This window comes from Camelus dromedarius, chromosome 6 (assembly GCF_036321535.1).
Source record: "Camelus dromedarius isolate mCamDro1 chromosome 6, mCamDro1.pat, whole genome shotgun sequence".
Lineage (NCBI taxonomy): Eukaryota > Metazoa > Chordata > Mammalia > Artiodactyla > Camelidae > Camelus > Camelus dromedarius.
In genome coordinates, this window is record NC_087441.1 from 24,356,954 (window position 1) to 24,378,463 (window position 21,510).

The following is a 21,510-nucleotide window of genomic DNA, read 5'->3' on the forward strand; positions in this document are numbered from 1 at the left end:
CCAGTTCTTCACGGCCTCCACGGCTACCACCTGGCTCACCTCTCACCTTCATGGCCTCAGTATCCTGTTCCCCCTGTTTCTACTCTTGCCCCTACTGTCTACCCTCAACACACAGCCAGACAGATCCTTTAAAAACATAAATCAAGTCCCGTCACTCAGAGATCTCGATGGCTTTCTGTTTTCTGAGTAAACAAACACCAGAGCCCTTCCAATGGTGGACAAGGCTCTGACCTACTCGGAGCCCGTTACCTTTCTGACCCAGTTTCTACTCTTCCCCACCTGGCTCACTCTTGCACCTGAAACACAGTCCTTCCTGCATTTCATTACACTAGGCGGGTCCTGCCGCAGGGCTTTTGCACATGCTTTTCCTTCTGTAACACTCTTCTCCCAGCTATCTGCATGGCTAAGTCCCCTTGCACTCCTTCAAGTGTAAACTCAGATATCATCTCAGTGAGGCCTGTGACCACCCTGATTCCCATGGCAGCCCTCCCCTCAGCACTTCTGATCTTCATCCCCTACTTTTTTTTTTAATCATAACACATCACTTTCTAATGTATCATATAGTTTACTTATTTATAATGTTATACTTTATTGTCTGTCTCCCACTTCAAAAATGTAAGCCCCCGGAGCCCAGGGATTTCTGTCTATTTAGGCCCCTGCTATATTATGAGTGCCTGGCCCATTGTAGGCCCTCAGTATAGATCTACTAAATGAATGAGTGGATGTAGAGTGACATCAAAGTTTAAGCTTTCAGTCACTAACTTGTAGTGGTTCCCCAGCTGGTTGCAGTGGCAAAAAAATTCTAAACTAGATTATTTTAAAGTAAGTTTTTAAAATGTTAATGAAGATATATGAAGTATGGGTTTTAGCATTAATACTCTCACTTGTTTTCTTTAGTCTAATGTTCAGATTGGCTTGCATTTTCATTATCCAGCTCTGTAAATCTCTTTATATAAAATACTGTGTCGCCCTTGTAGAGTAAAGAGAGCAGATATGAACACGTGATTAAATCTGCTTTTTTTTTTTTTTTACTCTATGGGGGATAATTAAACATAATTGGCAGATACTACTACTCTTTGAAATATTATCTGATGAATACAAATTTTGCATAATTTATTGTTAAGATATCACTTGAATTTTCCAATTTAAAAATTTCACTATTTTTGGTCAGTTTTAATTCCTACTCAGATATTAGTACAACTTAAATTATTTCATCAATTCTGTTTTAGATCCAGAGAGGTAATAAAAGAGTGGTAGACTTCAGCCTGTATGACTACTTGATTTTTATTTACATTATAAAACATTACACTTTAGGGGAAGCTATAAAGAGAAATCATAACAATTTTCTACTCAAGGCAGGTGATTTGAGGAGCATAGTTATCTTTTCCTTCGCCAGGTGAAATACGTCCCTCCAGTAATGTTACTGCTTTCAGTTGAGAGCAGACACGTGGAGCTGTATACGAGCATGAACACGAGCTACTGTCATGTTATGATGATGTCTGGAGGATAAACCTGGCAGGATGACAATGCTGGACAAAAATAATATACTTTTCCTATTTTTATAAACACAGCCAATATCTAACCTTCAATAGTGGGTTTCATAGGACCTGTTTAGAGGAGATTTGTGTAGCAGTTTTCGCTTGTAAATCAGGCATGGAGCAGTCATAAAAGGTGTTGCCTGAAATTTATTAAACTGTCTGTCACTTTGGTCATGAATCAAGTAACACTGAAGTAGGCCTTTTGGCAAATGCCACAGGATTTGATGTAATTCATTATGGCACCTTGGATGGGTTCCTGTTCACTGATTATATCATTTGTGTGAGTATATCAGAAGCTGGTTGGTATGACAATTATCTGTTCCTGTTCACACCCCTGACTCACTGCTGGACGTTGAGAGATCACTCCAGACTAAAAGTAAAAACTTAGCTTCTAGTTTGAGCCGATGAGACAGTTGCAGTTGCGTATTCACCTGGGATATACCAGGCCAGAGCTAGAACCGGGGGTTGTTGGCCCCCACTTAATGCTCTTTCCATCATACCACACTCTTTGACTCTCTGATTCCATGAAGCCTTTTAAATCTCCGTATTCATTTTATTCTTCTTCACTCTGGTGATTTGTCTGTACTGATGGCTCATGACCTGTCTTTGACCCGTTAAATCTGTTATTCTGTGGACCACAGGCACGCAGCAGAAACTGTGCATTTTGATTAACAGAATAACGTACACCAAAAATTATTTACATTATTTTTAACAGTGGCTTTCAGGATCTTAATGCTTTAAGGATTAAGAAATAAGAATGAACAGAAGAACTAAGCATTTAACCAGGAATTGAGAAATAACAGACTGAAGAAATGGATGAGTGACCTAGATTTTTCCTAGAAAAGACTGGAAGTATACGTAAAGGGAGTCTTTATGTATTTGAAAAACTGATTACAGAAAATGTGTGTTAATGTATTTTCTGTTATTCTCAAACAACTGTTAGAAGTTTCTAAGTTTCCCAATGAAATGATGCCTCGATTATTCTCTAGTATCTAGGAAATGATAAAATATCTATTCATAAACAGATAATATTAGTAAACTACTTTTATCACGAATAAGATCCATTACAAAAACTGCTATTTCTCCTTTTATTAGCAGAGAAAACTGGAACTCAAAGAAGATGAGATATTAAGACCTGAATCATGCTTTTAAAGTTGTCTCATTTACATAAAGAAATTGAAAGTGATTAGATGTTCAGTCTATTAGATGTTCATCAGTTTTCTCTTCTTAAAGTGTAACTGTGTTTGAATTATGTCCAGGTACCCTTCAGTATATGGCACCAGAAATAATAGATAAAGGACCAAGAGGCTACGGGAAAGCAGCAGACATTTGGTCTTTGGGCTGCACGATCATTGAAATGGCCACTGGAAAACCACCTTTTTACGAACTGGGAGAACCACAAGCAGCTATGTTCAAGGTCACATTTCATATGTTTTAAATGTCTTAAAAACCAATGGTTAAAGCTCTTTATAGCTTCTGGATGATCCATGTGTGTATGTCATATTTTTTTTTAGGCAAAAGGAAAGGGACCTAAGTAAGCATGGTCCAAGATCTAAAGTTCCAGATTCACTCCCTTCGGTCAGCACCTGTGCTTCATGTGGAGAGTCTCTCTCCACATTAGTTTTCTCGACTGTCAAATGAGATTCAACATAACTGCCTTTGACCACCTTTTCACAATACAGGATAAATAACACGCCACTCCACGGAAGATGATTTAAGCTCTTTGGGAAACTCAGTCTGAAAAATCTTCCACTAAGGGAGATATAAAAACTTTTTTTTATCCATTTAGGTATTAAAAAAATGTTCCTTTACTCTATCATAATAGTTGGAAGTCTCCATAGATAAAAGGGTACAATTGCTATTTTCAGTACATTAATCTTATTTTCATGTATCTACTCTTCTAGCTAGTTAATTTGCCCATTGGTAACTCTTTACAGAGTGGGAAAGGAAGTAGCCCCATCTCTCAAAATAGGGAGCCCCTGAGATGGAAATAGGCCTGAGAGAGCCTAGGGGCCACAGCTTCAACATCCAGGGACTGGGCAAAGCAGTGACCTGGCTCTGAGTCCCTGCAGCCCTCACCTGCCACTCCACGAAGCCAGAGAAACATTGAAACCGACACCCGTTTCCCAGGAAGGAAAGCTTACATGTCTGCTAGTCTCTAAGGCAGAGGACTTCTGATCACAATGTGTTATTCCTTTCCCTGTCATGGACCATGTTTCTAGCACTTACTCCGTTTGTGAATAGCCTCTTGTGAGGGGCCATGTGTTACTTACCTTCTGTTTTTGTATAAAGTGTGGTTTACTTTAAGCTTGGAGACAGTCTGATGAGACACTGCTGGTACAGAAATGAATAGTGTATCCAAAACTGAGAGAATGATGAGAGCTGCCTTTCCTGACATGAATGTATGTCTTTGTCTTCTTGGGCAATCTTTCAAGTTTTCACCAATCTCTAGGACTTCACTCTGAAATGCTCCTCTGTTACCCATCGGTGCCAGATTATTATACAGCATGCTTTAGATGAAATAGCATACTCTGGCTGATTTGCAGTGTTTGAATCCAGGCTCCAACACAGTCAAGCTATTTGATGACTTTGAGCAAATTACTAAACCTTCTTGTACCTCAGTTTCCTCATCTGTAAAATGGGTATAAACATTGTTCCTATCTAATAGAGGTTTTTGAGGAGTATATGCAATAAGATGTGCAAAGCACTTAGAACAGTGTGTGGCACATAGGTGGTGCTTTATAATTATTACAAATAATTATATTATTATATAATAATAAATTAGTATAAGCTATTTGATAACAGAAAAAGATTCCCCTAGGAAATTTTCTCTGTACTAAATACATGAAAACATTATTGAAAAAAATTAGAATGACAGCAAGAAGAAAGTTCTCACTGGTATAAAAATAGAGTTTGTTTAATTTTAAGTATTTTCAAATATCTGTGTTAACATAGGCACTTTGAGACGGGGAAAATGTTCACAAATCATGGCAGAGGAGAAACAACACATGCTTTAAGCCAAAATGTTCAAATCCCACATCTGCCTTTTCATAAGCATGTAACCTCTTACCCCTCCTGTAAGCCTCATTTTCCTTGTTGCTGTAACAAGGATAATATTTAATCCGCTGGGTTGCTGGGAGGATTCAATGAGATTCATAAATGGAAAAAGCCAAGCAGAAAGCTTCGAGGGTGGAATAATTATCTCATAGTGCCGTCTACTGTCCTAAAATAATTACTGTGCTTATGTCATTGATCAAGTTACAAAGGTACTCGGGAAACTTTCCGTAATCTACAGAAAACAAGTCCTTTCTCACTTTGAGAAAAGCCATGAGTTTGAAGTATACGATAAATAATCTTGTTGCATTAGGTGACCAGGTTATGGAACCCAGAGTTCATGATATGAGATGTCACTCAGAAGTCACATTGTGCTGTGTCTTAGGTGGGAATGTTTAAAGTCCACCCCGAGATCCCAGAGTCCATGTCGGCAGAGGCCAAGGCGTTCATACTGAAATGTTTTGAACCAGACCCTGACAAGAGAGACTGTGCTAACGACTTGCTTTTGGATGAGTTCTTAAAAGTTTCAAGCAAAAAGAAAAAGACACAACCGAAGCTTTCAGGTATGTGCTTACATTGAAGGGGGTATAGGTCAGGGTCACTAAATCCTAAACTAAAAGGAAAGATTTTCCCAGAAGTAAGCTAATTTGTTTAAAGATATCATTGAAAATTGGCATCAGGAAGCTGTGTTGCCATCAATTTCACAAATATTAGGGCCTCACACATAATGGTCTTCCATCACGTGTTTAGTAGGGAATTTGTATAGCAGCATCGATATTCTAGCACTGCTGATGCAAAGATTGAAGTATAAAGGGGTGAAAATACAGTCTTTTTAAGCTGAAACTCCAAACTCCCACTGGTGGGCTACAGGGCTATAATAGAGCTGTTAAACTTCTAAGCCATCTAAATAATATGCTCTTTTAAGTTTAGGCAGTAGAAAATACCCATCACCCTTTAGAGAATATCTTTCTGAATAATTAACCTCCACTAAAAAAAAAAAAAGAAAAAGAAAGAAAGAAAGAGAAGATTGCCAGTTATAAATAAAATAGCAGGGTGAAAATCTAAATTGTCTTTTCCCAATAATTTCCGTAACTCATTTCAGAAAGAAAAAGCAAGTAAACAATTCATTTGTTGTTGGCATTTTTAGTGTTTGTGTGGGATGAGATGGGCAGATTGAATGTTTGGAAAAGAACATTGATCCCATTTCAAGCATTTGCCTCACTTTTGGTTGATTTCTCAGTTTAACAACAAACCCAGTGCATATGCTTATGTTGCCATGTTTGCTCTTCTTTCCACAGCTCTTTCAGCTGGATCGAATGGTGAGTTTATTTTTATATTGTCCCTTGAGCTGGAGCTTGGTGCATCAGGAGATGAGCTCTAGATTTCCTATCACAGAGCCTCATCCTCTGCTCCTTGCTTACAGGTGGGAGTGAGGGTGGGGGCTCCTGGATACTAAGGATGCTAGGGATGCAAACCTGGTGGGCTCATTCCTTCAGAAACCCCTCCCCTTTCTCCTTCATGAGAGAGGCTTCCACTGCTCCCTCCTAAACGCAAGATGGTGACTGTATTTTGAACTCTTCAGTTTGAGAGGAGTCCATGCTCCCTTATCTAGAAGATAGTTGGCCACCTCACGGATTTCTTATGGAAAATTTCCATGCCAGACACCTTCCTCTGTCATCTTCGGCGTCCTATAGTCTCTTGGTTTTTAGTTGGTCAGGACTAAGTTGTGTTTTTGCTTTTCAGTGTTGGCCTTTGCAGATCATAACTAGGAAGGTAAATTTGCTCTGGGAAGATCAACTGATACATTTCAAGGAAAAGTAAAGAAATGACCGTGGTTTGGGATTTTCCTAAGTTGGATGAGCTGTTGATCAAATAGGCAGGGGGCTTAATGTTCGCTGTGAGCCAAATGTGCACTCTCCCACAGGCCAGGGAGAGGGTTTTTCAGGTTCTTCGGGGGCTCAAAGCCAGTCAGCCCAGAGTAGAGGCCCAGTAATCGGGGTTTCTTGGCCACAGCCCCTCCAGTTTTCTTCTGTCAATTCCAAGAGTCAGAGAACTCTGTGAAGAGAAGAACCCTCTCCCTTCCCTCATTTCTTCACAAGCTGCCTCGACCCTGGAAGGCAGTCATTGCCTTTTCACCAGGCAGACCCTGGGGTGCTCCACAGCCTTCTGACCAGCCTGTTTTGAATGTCATAAAATGGGCACTGACTTTGGACTTACGCAGAAGTCGGTTCTGATCCCACCTGAGCCACTTTCTAACTATGTGACTTGCAGCAGTTTACTTGTTTCATCAGGCATTCTGTGCTGGTAGCAGTACCTAGGGCCCAGATTTGGTTCTGAGAACCAAAATGTAATATAGATCCCCGAAGAGGCTAGAGCTATGCCCAGAAGCGCAGTCCGCAATAGCGTTATCTCTTCCACATGGCTAGGCTTTTGTTGCCAGGAAGCAGGTTCCCATCACACACACACTTAAATTATGTGGACTCAGCTCCACACACTTGGCAAGAGAGAGCTCTAGAGAGAGAATTTAAGCTGACAGTTCTGCCCACAAGCCTTCCCGGTGAGCATGGGCCTTAGGACGAGCACAAGATGGGAAGGGATCCCTCTGCTGAACTCTGAGGCACCTTCCCCATGTGCCCTCCCACCCTCCACACTCAGGGTAATTCAAGAGCATCTGGGACTCTGCTCTGGCTTTAGAGTCCAACTTTACCTACAATTTTTAAAATCTTAAGATTTTATGGAATCAGAATTAAGAGGAAGGGCATTGGGGTCAGAGCTGGATTCATTCGTTGACCGGGTGGCCTTGGAAATGGCTTACCCTTAGTCACCTCATCTGTCCAGTGGGTTCAGTTAGACAACCTACACATGGTGTTCTGTGAGGATAAAATACGGAGACATAAACGTGAGATGCTCAGCAACTGCTACAGGTGGTCACTATGACCGTCATTGCTGGTCTCATCTTCCCTGGCCTGCCCGTGCCCAGCCGCTGGCTGGCTCAGAATTGTAGACCACAGCCCACAAGTCCCCTCTCCTTTCTCTAAAGACCCTCCTGTTCCTTCTCACTCAGAACACCTCCCAGGCTTCCTGAATTCTCTAGGGCTTTGTTTTGTTTTGTTTTGTTTTTTTACCTCCTAGTGACCCATCCCTCTCTGTTTTGCCCCCTTGGCGTAAGACATTGATTTGTTTGATAAAGATGTTTCTGGCAACAATTACCTATTTTAAAACCAGTATTTGATGAAATGTAGGCACCTATAATTGTGCCAATTCAGTCTCCATCAGAATAAAATAAAAGCATACATCTGTGGGGATGGAGGGGATAGCTCAGTGGTAGAGTGTGTGCTTGGCATGCATGAGGTCCTGAGTTCAATCCCCAGTACCACCATTAAATAAATAAATAAACCTAATTACCTACCCCCCCAATTAAAAATATATAAATAAATAAAAGCATACATCTTCTATAGAATTATAATGTCTGAGAACTGAGAAGGACCTCAGAGATCATCTAGTCCATTGGTTTCCAAAATCTGTATTTAGCAAAGAGCCTTTTTAAATGAATCCTTAAGTAGAGCCTTGCTATATGACGGGAAGAACATATTTAATTTAGGTGAAACAGGGTTGGAACCTCTGTTCTAGAATCACAGGATCCTACTCACTCACTCCATCCAAGACAGCCCCAAGATCTTAAACCTCTGAAGAATGTGGTTTAAAAATTATGAATCTGGTCCTTTATTTTGTAGATGTCAAAACTAAGACCCGTAAGTGACCTTCCTAAACTCTGATAGGTAGACCATAAAACTAAAGGGATGAGACGCCAGAACTACTGAGCCTGGTGCTTCCTCCAGTTTCACGCCCCCAAGATACTCCTTTCAGGACCCAGGAGGCCCTGTCCTCCCGGACCACCTGCGTGGGTTGTACTGAGCCCAGGAACAATCGTGATACCACGACCAGCCTCCTGCATAGCATGACTTTGCTGCTCACCGGAACGAGACACTTGACACATAATCTTGCTGCCTCTCAATAGGCGTTTCAGTACGTGCGTGTTTTGGAAGCGTTAATCATCCTCTCCCCACCTCTTGTGACATGCAGAGTATCTCAGGAGTATCTCCTTGCCGGTCCCTGTCCTGGTGGAGGACACCAGCAGCAGCAGTGAGTACGGCTCAGTTTCTCCGGACACGGAGTTAAAGGTGGACCCCTTCTCTTTCAAAACAAGAGCCAAGTCCTGCGGAGAAAGAGATGTCAAAGGCATACGGACGCTCTTTCTGGGGTAAAGACCTGACTTACTTTGGGTCAGAGAAGTATGCTGTGTGTTGTTTTATAAAGGAAATTGTAATCTGTGCTGTGTGAATTATTACAGCATCCCCGATGAAAATTTTGAAGATCACAGTGCACCACCGTCTCCCGAAGAAAAAGATTCCGGATTCTTTATGCTGAGGAAGGACAGTGAGAGACGGGCCACGCTTCACAGGATCCTGACAGAAGACCAAGACAAAGTTGTGAGAAACTTAATGGAATCTTTGGCTCAGGTAAAACCTCTCATGGAGACTGTTTCTCCAGAGTTTACATATTTTAGCTGTGCTGTAACCACTTGGAACTGTCAAAGGTGACGTGATGACGTGAGGGAGCTGCAGTCCTCCTGATGATAACAAACGCACCCTGGGAGTAAGCAAATCCCTAACACAGAAACTATGTTGTTGAACATAAGCTATTTGGTTGGGTGGTTATTAGATTTATCTATTATTATTATTATTATTTTAATGGAGGTACTGGGGATTGAACCCAGGACCTTGTGCATGCTAAGCACGTGCTCTACCACTAGGCTGTACCACTCCCCCTACCCCCACCAGGAACATAAGCTATTCTGAAGTCAGAAGCAAAATGTTCCTGTTGATAAAAAGTTGCAGCTGGTCCCTAACAAGCCTTTTCACCCTTCATTCATTTATACTCATTCAATCAATAAACATGCATTGAGCCATGTGAATTGCTAATTTTGACATTAGCCTGAGGCCACCTGCCATTGGCTCCTCTGAGCTTCTGGGAAACATTACGAATCCAGTGGCAACCCCTGTGCTTGGAGTGCTACGTTCAGAGGGAGGGTGAAGGGCACTAATAAGTAAATTACACAGTGTGCTGGGAGGCCACCCACGCGACGGAAAACCAAAGCTGGTCAGTCAAACTCTTGTTCCCTGGTGTGCTTGTCTGCTAAGCTGCCATAACAAAATGCCTTAGACTCCGTAGCTCAAACAACAGAAATTTCTTTCTCACAGATCTGGAAGCTGAAAGTCTAAGAGCAGGGTGCTGGCAGGTTTGATTTCTCCTGAGGCCTCTCTCCTCGGCTCGCTGCTGGCCACCTTCTGGCTGGGCCCTCACCTGGTCTTCTCCGTGTGCCCTCGCTGTCTCCTCCTCCTCTTACAAGAGCACTAGTCCTATTGGGTTAAAGCCCCACCTTTATGACTTCACTTAACCTTAATTACCTCCTAAAGACCCTCTTTCCAAACACAGTCTCATGAGAGTCGGGGCTTCAACATACGAATTGGGGGTGGGGTGGGGCAATGACACAGTTTAGTCATAAAACCTGGGAAAATGTATTCCCTGGGATTCTGCTTACAGAAATGAGGACGACTCCATTCCCAACTCTGCCCCGGTGCAAACAGGGTTTCTCCCAGCTCCAAGCGGCGGGTGATGCCTCCTGTGTGAGAGCAGAAGCGCAAGCCTCCTGTGGGTATAAGCCTCCCAGACACGCCTGGCCCAGACGTAACCCTTGCCTCTTCTTTTAGTTCTGTGGGTGTCAGGGACCTGTGAGCCTGCTTCAGCACCTGTGGCCACCACCTGTCATCCGTCATCACTGTAGATGACACATAACTTCTTTCCTCCCTCCTCTCCTAGAAAAGTGTGGAGCTGGAAGTAGGGAGGGTCAAGTTTTAGCCTCAGTGCAGCAGGTTACATGGTCTCAGTTTTTACTGGAATGGAAACAGAGCCGAGCTCTCTCTCACCTGCTTGTCTTTGTCTTGAGAACCCCACTAAGTTTCTCTGCTGATTCCATCACCTTAGGAATTCTCTAATGTCCATGTCTTTAGATCCCATAGGAGGAGTTGAAATGCCGTGTGTGTGTGCCTGCAGGGTCTCTGGGTACAGGGAGAACTGAAATAATCATCTTCTATGCTTTCTGGGAAAACCCTGACTTGGGTCCTGAAGGGAAGCTGCCTCCAGCAGGGACCCTGAGACCTGGGAGGGAGGTGCTTTGGGATGAGGGCACCCAGGCCTCTGAATTGAGGTTAGGATGTGGCACAGGAATAAGGAGATGTGGAGGATACAGGAGAGGTCTTGAACTTTTAGCTGTCACTCTTGCCTTTCCATCTGCTCTCTGGGGTCATTGAGGACTGAAACTGGATGGCATAAGTTAAGAAGAGGAACCATGTTTCATTGGAGGGAGCAACTAACTGGGCAGCAGTTGGAGGTCATCCAATCATTCATTCATTCAACAAACACTTACTAAACATCTACTAGCTACCAGGCACTGTTCTATGTGCTGGGGACACTACAGTGAACAAAGTGGAAAAAAAAAAGTCTGCCTCCCATTGAAACCGATGTTCTAGTCAAGGGAAAAAGCAATAAAAAATTAGTAAAGGCTTAGATGAATATATAGTAACAAATATAGTTAAATATATAGTTATATGTTACTCTATACTATATATGTTATATATATATATTACTATATATGCTAAATATATAGTCATGATAGCAAACACTTTCTATGGGCCAGGTATTGTTCTTATATTTCTTATGTCTCTACTCACTTAATCCTGGTGACAACAGCACCACAGCAGTGGTTCTGTTAGTATCTTCCTTTTGCAGAGGAGGACACAGAGGCACCAAGGAATGGAGTAACTTGCCGAGGCCATGCAATGGAGTCGGGGTTTGGACCCAGGCAGTCTGGCTGCAGGGTCTGTGCTCTCGAGCCCCACAGCGCTCTCCTCCCTGGTCTACCAGATGGTGACAAGTGCTGGAGAAGAACAGAGTAGGGGAGGGGACAGGGCTTGGGTTATGGGAGGAAATCTCCAGTAGCCACTGTGGAGTGAAGGCTTTTCCTATGGCTACCGGTGTTAAGATGCCTGTTTTAGGTTAGAAACATAAAGCACAGGGATCACCTAAATCCTGTAATCATCCCCAGTGGGTGTGCTTTTCCAGCACAGAAAATGTCTGCTTGTTTGGGGGTCTTCTTTGTCTCCCTGCTGGACTATAGGTCCATGAGGGCAGGGACTGCCTTGGTCATTGTCATTTCCCAGCCTTCAGCAAAGAGCCTGGCAGAAGACTTCACTCCCATGACTGTGCTGAAATTCTTAAGTTTTGGAGTTGGTTAACCCTATTCAAGTGTTTGTGTCTTCCTAGTTTTTTAAGGCATGCTTGAATGTTTTCTGTAAAAGGAGAAAGGAAAGAAAAACTTCAAAGAAACTATTGGAGAGCATGCCGTGGTGTACGAGCATGAAGTAACCAGTGAGGACCAGAAACTGCTGGTTAGCATCGCTTAGTAAATCGAGAATCGTCAAGTGATAGACAGGGTCCTTTTGACTGTGCTGCTGGGGATGCCATGAATTGTGTCCCGGGACATCACACGGTGATCTTGTGGTAGAGCAGGCAGGTCCTGACCCAGGTTTACTGCTGGTTCACCAGCTAACTAGGGCAGTAGAAGGCAATGATTAGGAGCTTGAGCTCAGCCTCAACTTGCCTCTGAGGCCTGGTTCCACCACTTTACAGCTGTGTGATTTGGGCAAGTTATTAAACCTCTCTGAGGCTGAATTTCCTAATCCATAAAATAGAGGAAACAATGGTATTTACCTCACAGGGTTGCAGCAAGGAGTAAGTAAGATCGTGAGTCATTGAGACAATCATAGAAAGTGTTCCATAAATGTTAACTTACTGTTGTTGTTATCATTACAAGCAGGCTAAAAACAGTTATCTAATATCTTTAATTTTTTTTAACAACTAGATGGAAATGTCTTTTCATTGTATTAACTATTTCTAGGTACATCTTTCTTTTTAAGCCTACCCTTAGTAACAAGAGTAAAATGTAGATGTTGGTCAGATCCTCAAAGGGACCCACAAAAGCCTTTTCAATCTGTAACGTCTTTCAGAAATCGACTCATCATTTTTAAAGAGTTTTAAGGGATAAAGAATAGAGAGCACCTTTGCAGGGGAATCTGTGAATGTACTGTGAGTGTTCAGGAAAGGTACGCTGTCAAATGCTACCTTCTGATACTGAATCAGGCTCTCTTGATATGATACCTAAGATGCTTGCTCATAAAGGCATATTAATGAGTGCATACATCAGTGAGTGCATACAGAGAGGCAGGAGTGAGAACAGAAATAATGATTATGTAAGTGGATGAAATACTCTAGACAAAAAACATTTCCCAGGGTAGACGGAGTTCCTTTGTAGGACAGTGGCACCAAAAAACCAGAAGCAGCATGTTTTTCTGTTGTGAAAACAAAGCTAATGTCAAAAAAATGTTTGCTGTTTAAACTGCTGGCAAGCACATAACTGATTTTTCACTAAGCTTCCAATTTCTGAATAACTCACATTTTTCTTCTTGAACATATTTTCATGTTATTATGATACTGCCTGTGAATCTTTACTTTGGGTGCAGTTTACTTGGTGGTAAGAAAAGAAACATTTATCATTATTCCCTGTCTGATTTTAAAATATTCCCTTCATGACAGCTTTCAAGCTTTTTAATATAATCTTTTCCCATCAAAACGTAAACATGAAAGGATGCTCCCAAATGAAAATGTATTGAAAGAAAGAACTTGATGGTGCATTTCTCTTTTACTTTAATAGACTCCTAGATATTGTAATTTTCATAGCCCAATTGAGGAATTTAATTTTAATGATGCAGTAACAAAATGTGCAATACGAAATAAGCATAATAAAAATCCCATTGTTTCTTAAAGTTAAATGAGGATAAATAACATTCTACTATGTTTCCTTTAAGGATGAAATGTTTCTTGCTCAAAGTAAAAAAAAAAAAAATTCAGCTTGAGAGAGGGAATTTGTTTAAATATTGTATTTAATTTTTTTTGCTATTTTTTTTTTGAGGGGGAGTTACTTAGGTCTATTTATTTATTTATTTTAATGGAAGTACTGGGGATTGAACCCAGGACCTCACACAGACTAAGCATGCACCCTACCCACTGAACTATACCCTCCCCCTGAAATATTGTATTTAATTTTTAATATGTGAAGTAGTCCATTTGGCCCATTCTTATAATTCATTGATGAATAAGGAATGGTTTTCAGGATGGAGTTTGAAGTGAGCACCTGGTGTTTTTTTTTTTTGTTTGTTTGTTTGGGGGTGTTGTTTTGCAGGGGAGGTAATTAGGTTTATTTTATTTATTTTTTAGTGGAGGTACTGAGGATTGACCCCAGGACCTTGTGCACGCTAAGCACGCATTCTACCGCTAAGCTATGCTCTCTCTGCTAAAGTGAGCGCCTTTTGATTGCAAGGAATTGACACTCTTTAAGGGCAATTGAAGTACTGGGGACATGTTGTTGGTAGACATACGTAGCAATAAGGGAATTGGACTCAAGGTTAATTCCAACCATAGCGCTTAGCCGAGCCTCACAGAAACTGAAACGAGAGTGTGATACCTGGAGACTTCAAGTCCCAGAAGTTTGTACATCTATTCTCTGGCTCGGTTGCTGTTAGCCCCCTTCATGTGTCATTTCTGTTTCTGTCAACTTCTCTCCCTTCCGATCATCATTCTCAGCTCTTTTGCTTCTGCTCCCTCCTTTCCTTATAGCTGGACACACTCTTGCCCCTATTTTATGACTTCTCTCTCTGGGCAGACTTTGAACCTGCAATCCTATGGCTTATTGCCTGATTAAAATTTCAGAGAGTGGGATCTTATTGCCTCAGCTTGTCCCTGTCTGGGGCGAAGCTTTGTATACCTGACTATATCACGGCTATTGGACCATGCATGCGGTGGCTGCCTTCCTCTCAAAGTCTGACTACTTCTTTTTTGGAGGGAAAGGAGCCAGATAGTTCAAATACGGTCTTTCCCTTTAACAGGGGGCATTTTGAAGCCCAGATCTTTGCAGCAGGGGCTGCAGAATGGTGGGTCTGCAGCTGATAATCCAGCACAGATCTACTGACAGATGGTTGGTTTTTATTCGCAGGGGGCTGAAGAACCCAAACTGAAATGGGAGCACATCACAACCCTTGTCACAAGCCTCAGAGAATTTGTGAGGTCCACTGACCGAAAGATCATAGCCACCACCCTGTCGAAGCTGAAGCTGGAGCTGGACTTCGACAGCCACGGCATTAGTCAAGTCCAGGTGGTGCTCTTCGGTTTCCAAGATGCTGTAAGTGTGACATTTTGCCCATGTTTTTCCACAGACTCTGGCTAAAATTAGAGAATAGGGTAAAAACATAAGTTCTGTTATCTTTTCTCTCTTTAATAATTCAATTTACTCTATTCTCTTTGGATCGTTAAGTAAGCATGAGATGGTTGCCTGACTGTGTGCCTCAAAGTACCAGATTTGTTGTTTGGTAAGTTTGCCTCCCCTCAGATTAGATACACATAAGATAGCACCATGGAAAATAACAAAACTCACAACATCTCCCATGGTTGCACTTCGTTTTTATGAAATCATGTAGTCGGCCACTGTTTATTTTGATGATTTTAGCAACAAAGCACTCTTCACTCTGCACTTTCAAATTCTGTATGAGAAGTGCCATCTAGTGGTCATTGAGAAAAATGTAACCATTCAAATCAGAAGGATCACCGAGGAATAAAACCAGTAATTATTTCCTCCCCTGCTCTGGTTTCAATACAGGACATTTAAAACATGCTTGTTTAATAAATATTCACTATTTCCTAGCCAGCAATATACTTCAGATCACAGGGCATCACTGGATGAAATTTAATCCACAGGATCCACTGAGAGATCGCTGAGGAGTCCTCTCTCTCTTATTGAGTTGCTATGCAACACAAATTTGAGGCCAGTTTTCCAGAAGCCTGATTCAAAACCATGTGTTATTCTTGAATGAGATTTGTCTGTGGAACTTTGTACCAGAAAAAGCCTGAAGTCACTCCCAGAAGTCCCTTACGAAGTGTGGGAGACTGAAATAAGACAGTTCTTGACAGTACCTTCTTGGAAATAAGCAAGCACTTGGCATAATTTTATTTAAATTCCCCTAGTTAATTCACTCCTAATGTCTTTATTGCTCCTATATAGGGGGTGTTCTGGCAGTTGCATTTGGTGCATCAAATGATCCCTGATTTAAAACCAAGGTATAATCCCTCAGTGGCCACCTGTGCTCTCTGGAACTCAGTGTCAGCCACTCGGTCCAGTGCTGTATGGTAGGCAGGGCAACGCTCCTGACTCGACTGGGATCATGGGAAATGAAAACAGCTAGCAAAGCCTATTGCTAGTATTAAATGCTAAAGGTGCACTGACTGTAACTAGGGAACCCCAGCCACCTGCAAATAGAATGAATTAATTTAGTGAATTTGTACTTGTCCACACATTTGGCTTCCAGCCTAGAGGTTGGAAAGCAAATTGACCAGTAGAATTCAGACTGAGAGTGGGTTAGTTGTAGTCCTGGGCCACAGGCCGGGGCTCACACACACACACACATACACACGCCCCCTGCTCTTGCTCATTCAGTGTCCAGGAGGGGAGTGAACCCAAAGAATGGGCCCTCCGTAATATGCTGTTTAGTGAAGGACTGTGAGGAGCACCTCGTGGCTGTAGAGGATCCCTTTTCCATCTTCTGTGTGTGACTTTTGAGAGAAGTATTCTTGTTTAGTAAATGGTATGCCCCACATTAGTCAGATAAGCAGGCAAATCCTTTATGAAAGTACTAGGACAAAATCATTTTGAATTTTCTAGAACATGTGGGAACCTCGCAGTAGTTTGCTTCCTTGGGAGCAACTGCTCTGAGGAATTCCTGAGACCAACTCCCTTCTAGACTGGGGGATTTTGATGAAGATCAATCAAGGGCAGGAATAAGCAATCAGAACTCTAGCTTTTGTGAGATGACAGCTGGGTCACCTTCTCCCCAGCTTCCTCCAAGATCTCTAGCCACAGCCCTGTTGGAAAAATGGCTTCTTTTCCTCAAGGCCCATGTCAACTAGCAATTAAGGGAGTTAATCTAAATTTTAAATAAGCTTCTCTTAGCCTTATAATAAAAGTTATTTTTAAAAAGGTAATGCACATGGCTTATACATACAATGGAATATTATTCACCCGTGAAAAAGAAGGAAATTCTGAAATCTTACACTTATTGAAATAAGGCAGACACAAAAATACTGTATGATTTCACTTACATAAAATACCTAAAGTAGTCAAATTCACAGACAGGAAGTATAATGGTGGTTGCCAGGGGCTGGGAGGTCACGGCAAGGAGGGGTGGGGGTTATTGTTTAATGGGTATAGAGTTTTAGTTTTGCAAGATGAAGAGTTCTAGAGATGGGTTGTGGTGCTGGTAGCACAGCAATATGAATGTACTTAATGTCACTGAACTGTACACTTAAAAATGGTTAAGACTGTAATTTTTTAATTGAAGTACAGTTGATTTACAATGTTATGTTAGTTTCTGGTATACAACAAAGTGATTCAGTTATACATATATATAAATCTATTCTTTTTCAGATTCTTTTCCATTTTAGTTTATTACAAGATATTGACTATAGTTCCCTGTGCTATACAATAGGACCTGTTTTTTATCTATTTGATATATAGTAGTTTGTATCTGCTAATTCCAAACTCCTAATTTACCCCTTCCCCCCCTTTCCCCTTTGGTAACCATAAGTTTGTTTTCTATGTCTGTGAGTTTGTTTCTGTTTTGTGAATTAAGTTCATTTGTATCATTTTTTTTCAGATTCCACTTATAGGCGATATTATATAATATTTGTCTTTCTTTGGCTAACTTCCTTCACTTAGTATGATAATCTCTAGGTCCCTCCATGTTGCTAAAAATGGCATTATTTCATCCTTTTTTATGGCTGAGTAGTATTCCGTTGTGTATATATACTACATCTTCTTTATCCATTCATCTGTCAATGGACATTTAGGTTGCTTTCACATCTTGGCTACTGTAAATAGTGCTGCTATGAACATTGGAGTGCATGTATAAGATGGTAAATTTTGTTATGTGTATTTTACCATAATTTTTTAAAGGGAAAAGAAAGGTAATGCATATATCTATTTCAATGTCTATTTTAATGTGTGAAACATTAATAGTCACTAAAAAATAAGATACTCTTAAACAAAGATTTTTAATGTGAACAGATGATCTGGAATGTTTTAGCAGATTATTCCCCTATTTTAAAAGATATACGCAAGTGTGGGAACAAAAACAAGACATGCACTGTGGCGGATCCGTAGACAGTACATACTTGCTCATTTCCCCCCTTTACCAGAGTTTCCAAGTCACCCGAGTGACTTAGTTGTGTTAAATGGCAGTCATAACATTTAAAAATAGCATTTACTTTTATTTAGAGCCCGTTGGACTCTTTTTTCCTCCTTTACCACCTGCACCATCCAACCTGTAGACATTGTGAAAGGTGGAAGCTATAGGTTCTGAGTCCCAAAGAGGAAACGTTCCCATTTAATTAGACTGCCTTTCATTTAATCATTGGTGTGATGTATCTTGTTTGCCTACATGGGGATCACCAAACTTCATTTTAAAGGGGCAGTTTTTCATTAGTTTTCCAGTGAATAAAGAAATTATTTGTAATTTAAGGTGGAGAAACCTTTTAGTTATTTTGTTGATGGAATGTCATCCAAATGCGTGCATCAGCTAGGTTGTTTGCAGTTAAATATTAAAGTAGACCAGATGTCACTCTCTTTCTCCAGGTCAATAAAGTTCTTCGGAACCATAACATCAAGCCACACTGGATGTTTGCCTTAGACAGTATCATCCGAAAGGCGGTGCAGACAGCCATTACCATTCTGGTTCCAGGTCAGAAATACTTTATAACTTTGCAAATATTTAGTGTTTGATATTTTCAATTACTGTTCATTTGTCATTTATGGTGTCTCCCTACTGTTTTTAGGACCAAGTTAGCCTTTTTAAAAAAATCTTTCAAAGCCATCAAATACTATTTATTGAGTGTATACAGTATGTACACCAAGCAAAACATTTACTAGGAGTGAGGAAGACTTGCTTTTTTGTCTTAAAGAGCACATTTGGATATGAAGAGAAAGATAAAACTATACATGTAACCCAAATACATATGCCTTTTAATATCCAGATATTTGTGCCCACAAAATACACCCCTGTGCTATCCTTTCCCAGTGGTTCTCAAACCTGCCAGCTCATAGAGTGACGTAAGGAGCTCTTTCAAATTACAGCTTTCAGAGCTCCATCCCGGACTGAGTAAGAATCTGCCGGGGATAAAGCCCAGGAATTTGATTTCCATCCAGCTTCCAGGTCATTTTGATACACAGCCAGGTTTGGAAATCACTGGTCTAGACAGATCCCAGCTCTGTTAGCAGTGAGATACAAAAGGAGTAGTGTTCATGAAACCAGGTTTTATGGAGTAAGTGAGAGAGGTATTCATATTCTAAGGCAAACTTCCAAAGTGTTTTGATAGAGTGCCCATTAATGAAAAATTTTAAGCAGAGCTCTTCCACCTGATGTGTGTTTGTGTGTATGTGTAAATAGATAAATAGATTTAGACATATAAATTAGAAACATATACTATTGTACTAATTTGTACATGTGTTATATTCTAAAACAGAAATTTTAAAAGACAAGATAAACATGAAATATTTTAAATTTTATATCATTTATAAATGATACCACAAACTTTTAAGTCATCATCAACCCTTCTGAGTTGTAGAATTTCCTCTCTTCTCCCAGAATACCTTGTTTGATTTGAGAATGAGGGAACCAGTTTCAGTCTTTCTGTTGAACATTAACTTATGTTAGTGAAGATTAACTTACTCCTTTCTTCTGTAAGAAGGAAATAGAAGTTCTGACACCCCTGAGCTTTTCCCCTACGTGGCACACACCTGCACCCCTTGCCCCTCCTGCCACCATACCTTTGTGTTCTTGTACCTTTGCATTCTTCAGGTATCATGTTAAAAGATGCCTCTTTACAGAGTCCTGACATACCCTGAAGTCTAAAGTAGACTCCTCCTGGTACTCTTCTTCCCTTGGAAATGGTTTTTCCCCATTGGTGACACTTGCCCAAATCGCAAACTACTTTTCTTGTCTAATGGCTATTTCCCTCTCCAGAGGGCAGCTGTGTCTGTTTCATTTTATCCTGTTCCAAGCATGTGGTCCAGCATGGTGCCTGGAAAACAATAGACCCCTGATAAACACTGATTGAAACAATAAGTAAATGAATTTCACCTGATTATAACAAATTACAGTGAAAATGTTTGTGTAAGCTTACAAAAAAATCCTAGTGAGATTTTTGAGGCACATGACTAGCAATTGGATATGAACCTGAGGGGTCTGTAGTTTATGTAAACCTGATATAATGCTCTAAGGAAGTCAGCAAATACTTATGGTTAAATGGTTTATCATTAGGATTGGCTTGGATGTGGGGAATGTTCCAAAGAAGGGTTATAAACCCAAAAGATACAAGTGGTGAGATGGAATAGGTGTGTATCACTAAAAGGGATGAGTATAGGCCATGAATTAAACCCAGTAATAACCTAAAGTAAGAATGCCCAAACAAGGAGAGGAGAGAGGGATTATACTTTGAAATAATTTAAATAGAATATAAATGGTCTGTTAATCTGATTTTTAAAAAAAAAAGTCCTTTTAAAAAAGATTACCTAAATGCAATGGATTGTATCCTGGAATAGAAAAAAAAAATCAGTGAAAAACTGGCATAATCTGAATGAAATCTATAGTTTAGTTAACAGTATTGTGGCAATGTTAATTTCTCAGTTTTGACAAAGATACCATTGGGGGAGCTGGGTGGAAGGTAGACAGGAACTCTCTGTATTATTTTTGCAGTGTTTCTGTAAATCTAAAATTCTTCCAAAGCTGAAAGTTTATAAAGCACATTGGTTGTCACAGTGTAGGCAAAAGACTGTTAAGTTTAGAGAGAGTGACAGAAACAGTGCAGGGAGGCGCTTCTCCCCGCATGGGTGTCCCAGGGACGGGCACTGCTTTAACTCAGCCCATGTGTGGAGCCAGGTACATGCCTTATGAGAAGGAGTTTGCTAAGCACAGTTATTTGTCCTTCCACTGTGAAAACAGTTTCTTTGAGGACACTAGGGGGTCCCTGATGACAATGGAAATCACCGTTTAAAAACATTTTAAAAAGTGGAAATTTTAGAGAATTACATGAAGAAAGTATTTTGATATACTCCTTTCAGGACAGGGGGAGACAGTATGCACTGTGCACCAACATATACATGAGGAAATATGTGAACAAGAGGAACTGATTTCAAGCATTTGACAATTCCATCAGACTTCCGAATGTCCCTAAACATTTTGTTATACAATTAAGATTTAAAGAAACTATACAAAAAATGCCTGTCTTTGTATTATCCTGAAAAAAAGTCCTTTTAGATGACAAAATACTACAATTAACCCACCAAATTTTGAAAGACATGGTAAAGAAACCAACAAATACAAAAGTTTACCATCATCAGTACATACATTTCCTAGATGTGTTTGCTGAGAGGACTCAGAACTTAGTTTCTAAACACCAGCATCCAATAAAAGGAATCAGAGCTCCTTGGAGAATTGGTTGATTTCCAGGCCTGGGGAAGAGGAAATACAAGGTGAACCTGGAACTTACCGTGATGGCAAAAAGTAAGGAAGTGCCCCAGTAGGATGGAGGCTTATTGAAAAGACACTGGAGATAGCTTGAAGGAGTTCCCCAAAGTCTAAGCCAGGACAAATTAAGCAAAAAATAAAATAAAATAATAATAGTATTGGATTATAGCCCA

General features: G+C 40.7%; 1 protein-coding gene across 5 annotated transcripts in view; it reads left to right on the forward strand.

Annotated features, from left to right (window-relative positions):
* The window catches only part of MAP3K5 (mitogen-activated protein kinase kinase kinase 5), a 202,174-nt gene that overhangs the window by 166,983 nt on the left and 13,681 nt on the right, over positions 1-21,510 (forward strand). For all 5 annotated transcript variants that reach the window (XM_031456407.2, XM_031456408.2, XM_010983676.3 and 2 more), the window contains 7 exons: positions 2,798-2,955; positions 4,978-5,155; positions 5,891-5,911; positions 8,676-8,853; positions 8,944-9,112; positions 14,761-14,946; positions 18,448-18,553. In XM_031456407.2, coding sequence (XP_031312267.1) covers positions 2,798-2,955; positions 4,978-5,155; positions 5,891-5,911; positions 8,676-8,853; positions 8,944-9,112; positions 14,761-14,946; positions 18,448-18,553 — 996 coding nt within the window. The remainder of the gene's footprint in view (positions 1-2,797; positions 2,956-4,977; positions 5,156-5,890; positions 5,912-8,675; positions 8,854-8,943; positions 9,113-14,760; positions 14,947-18,447; positions 18,554-21,510) is intronic.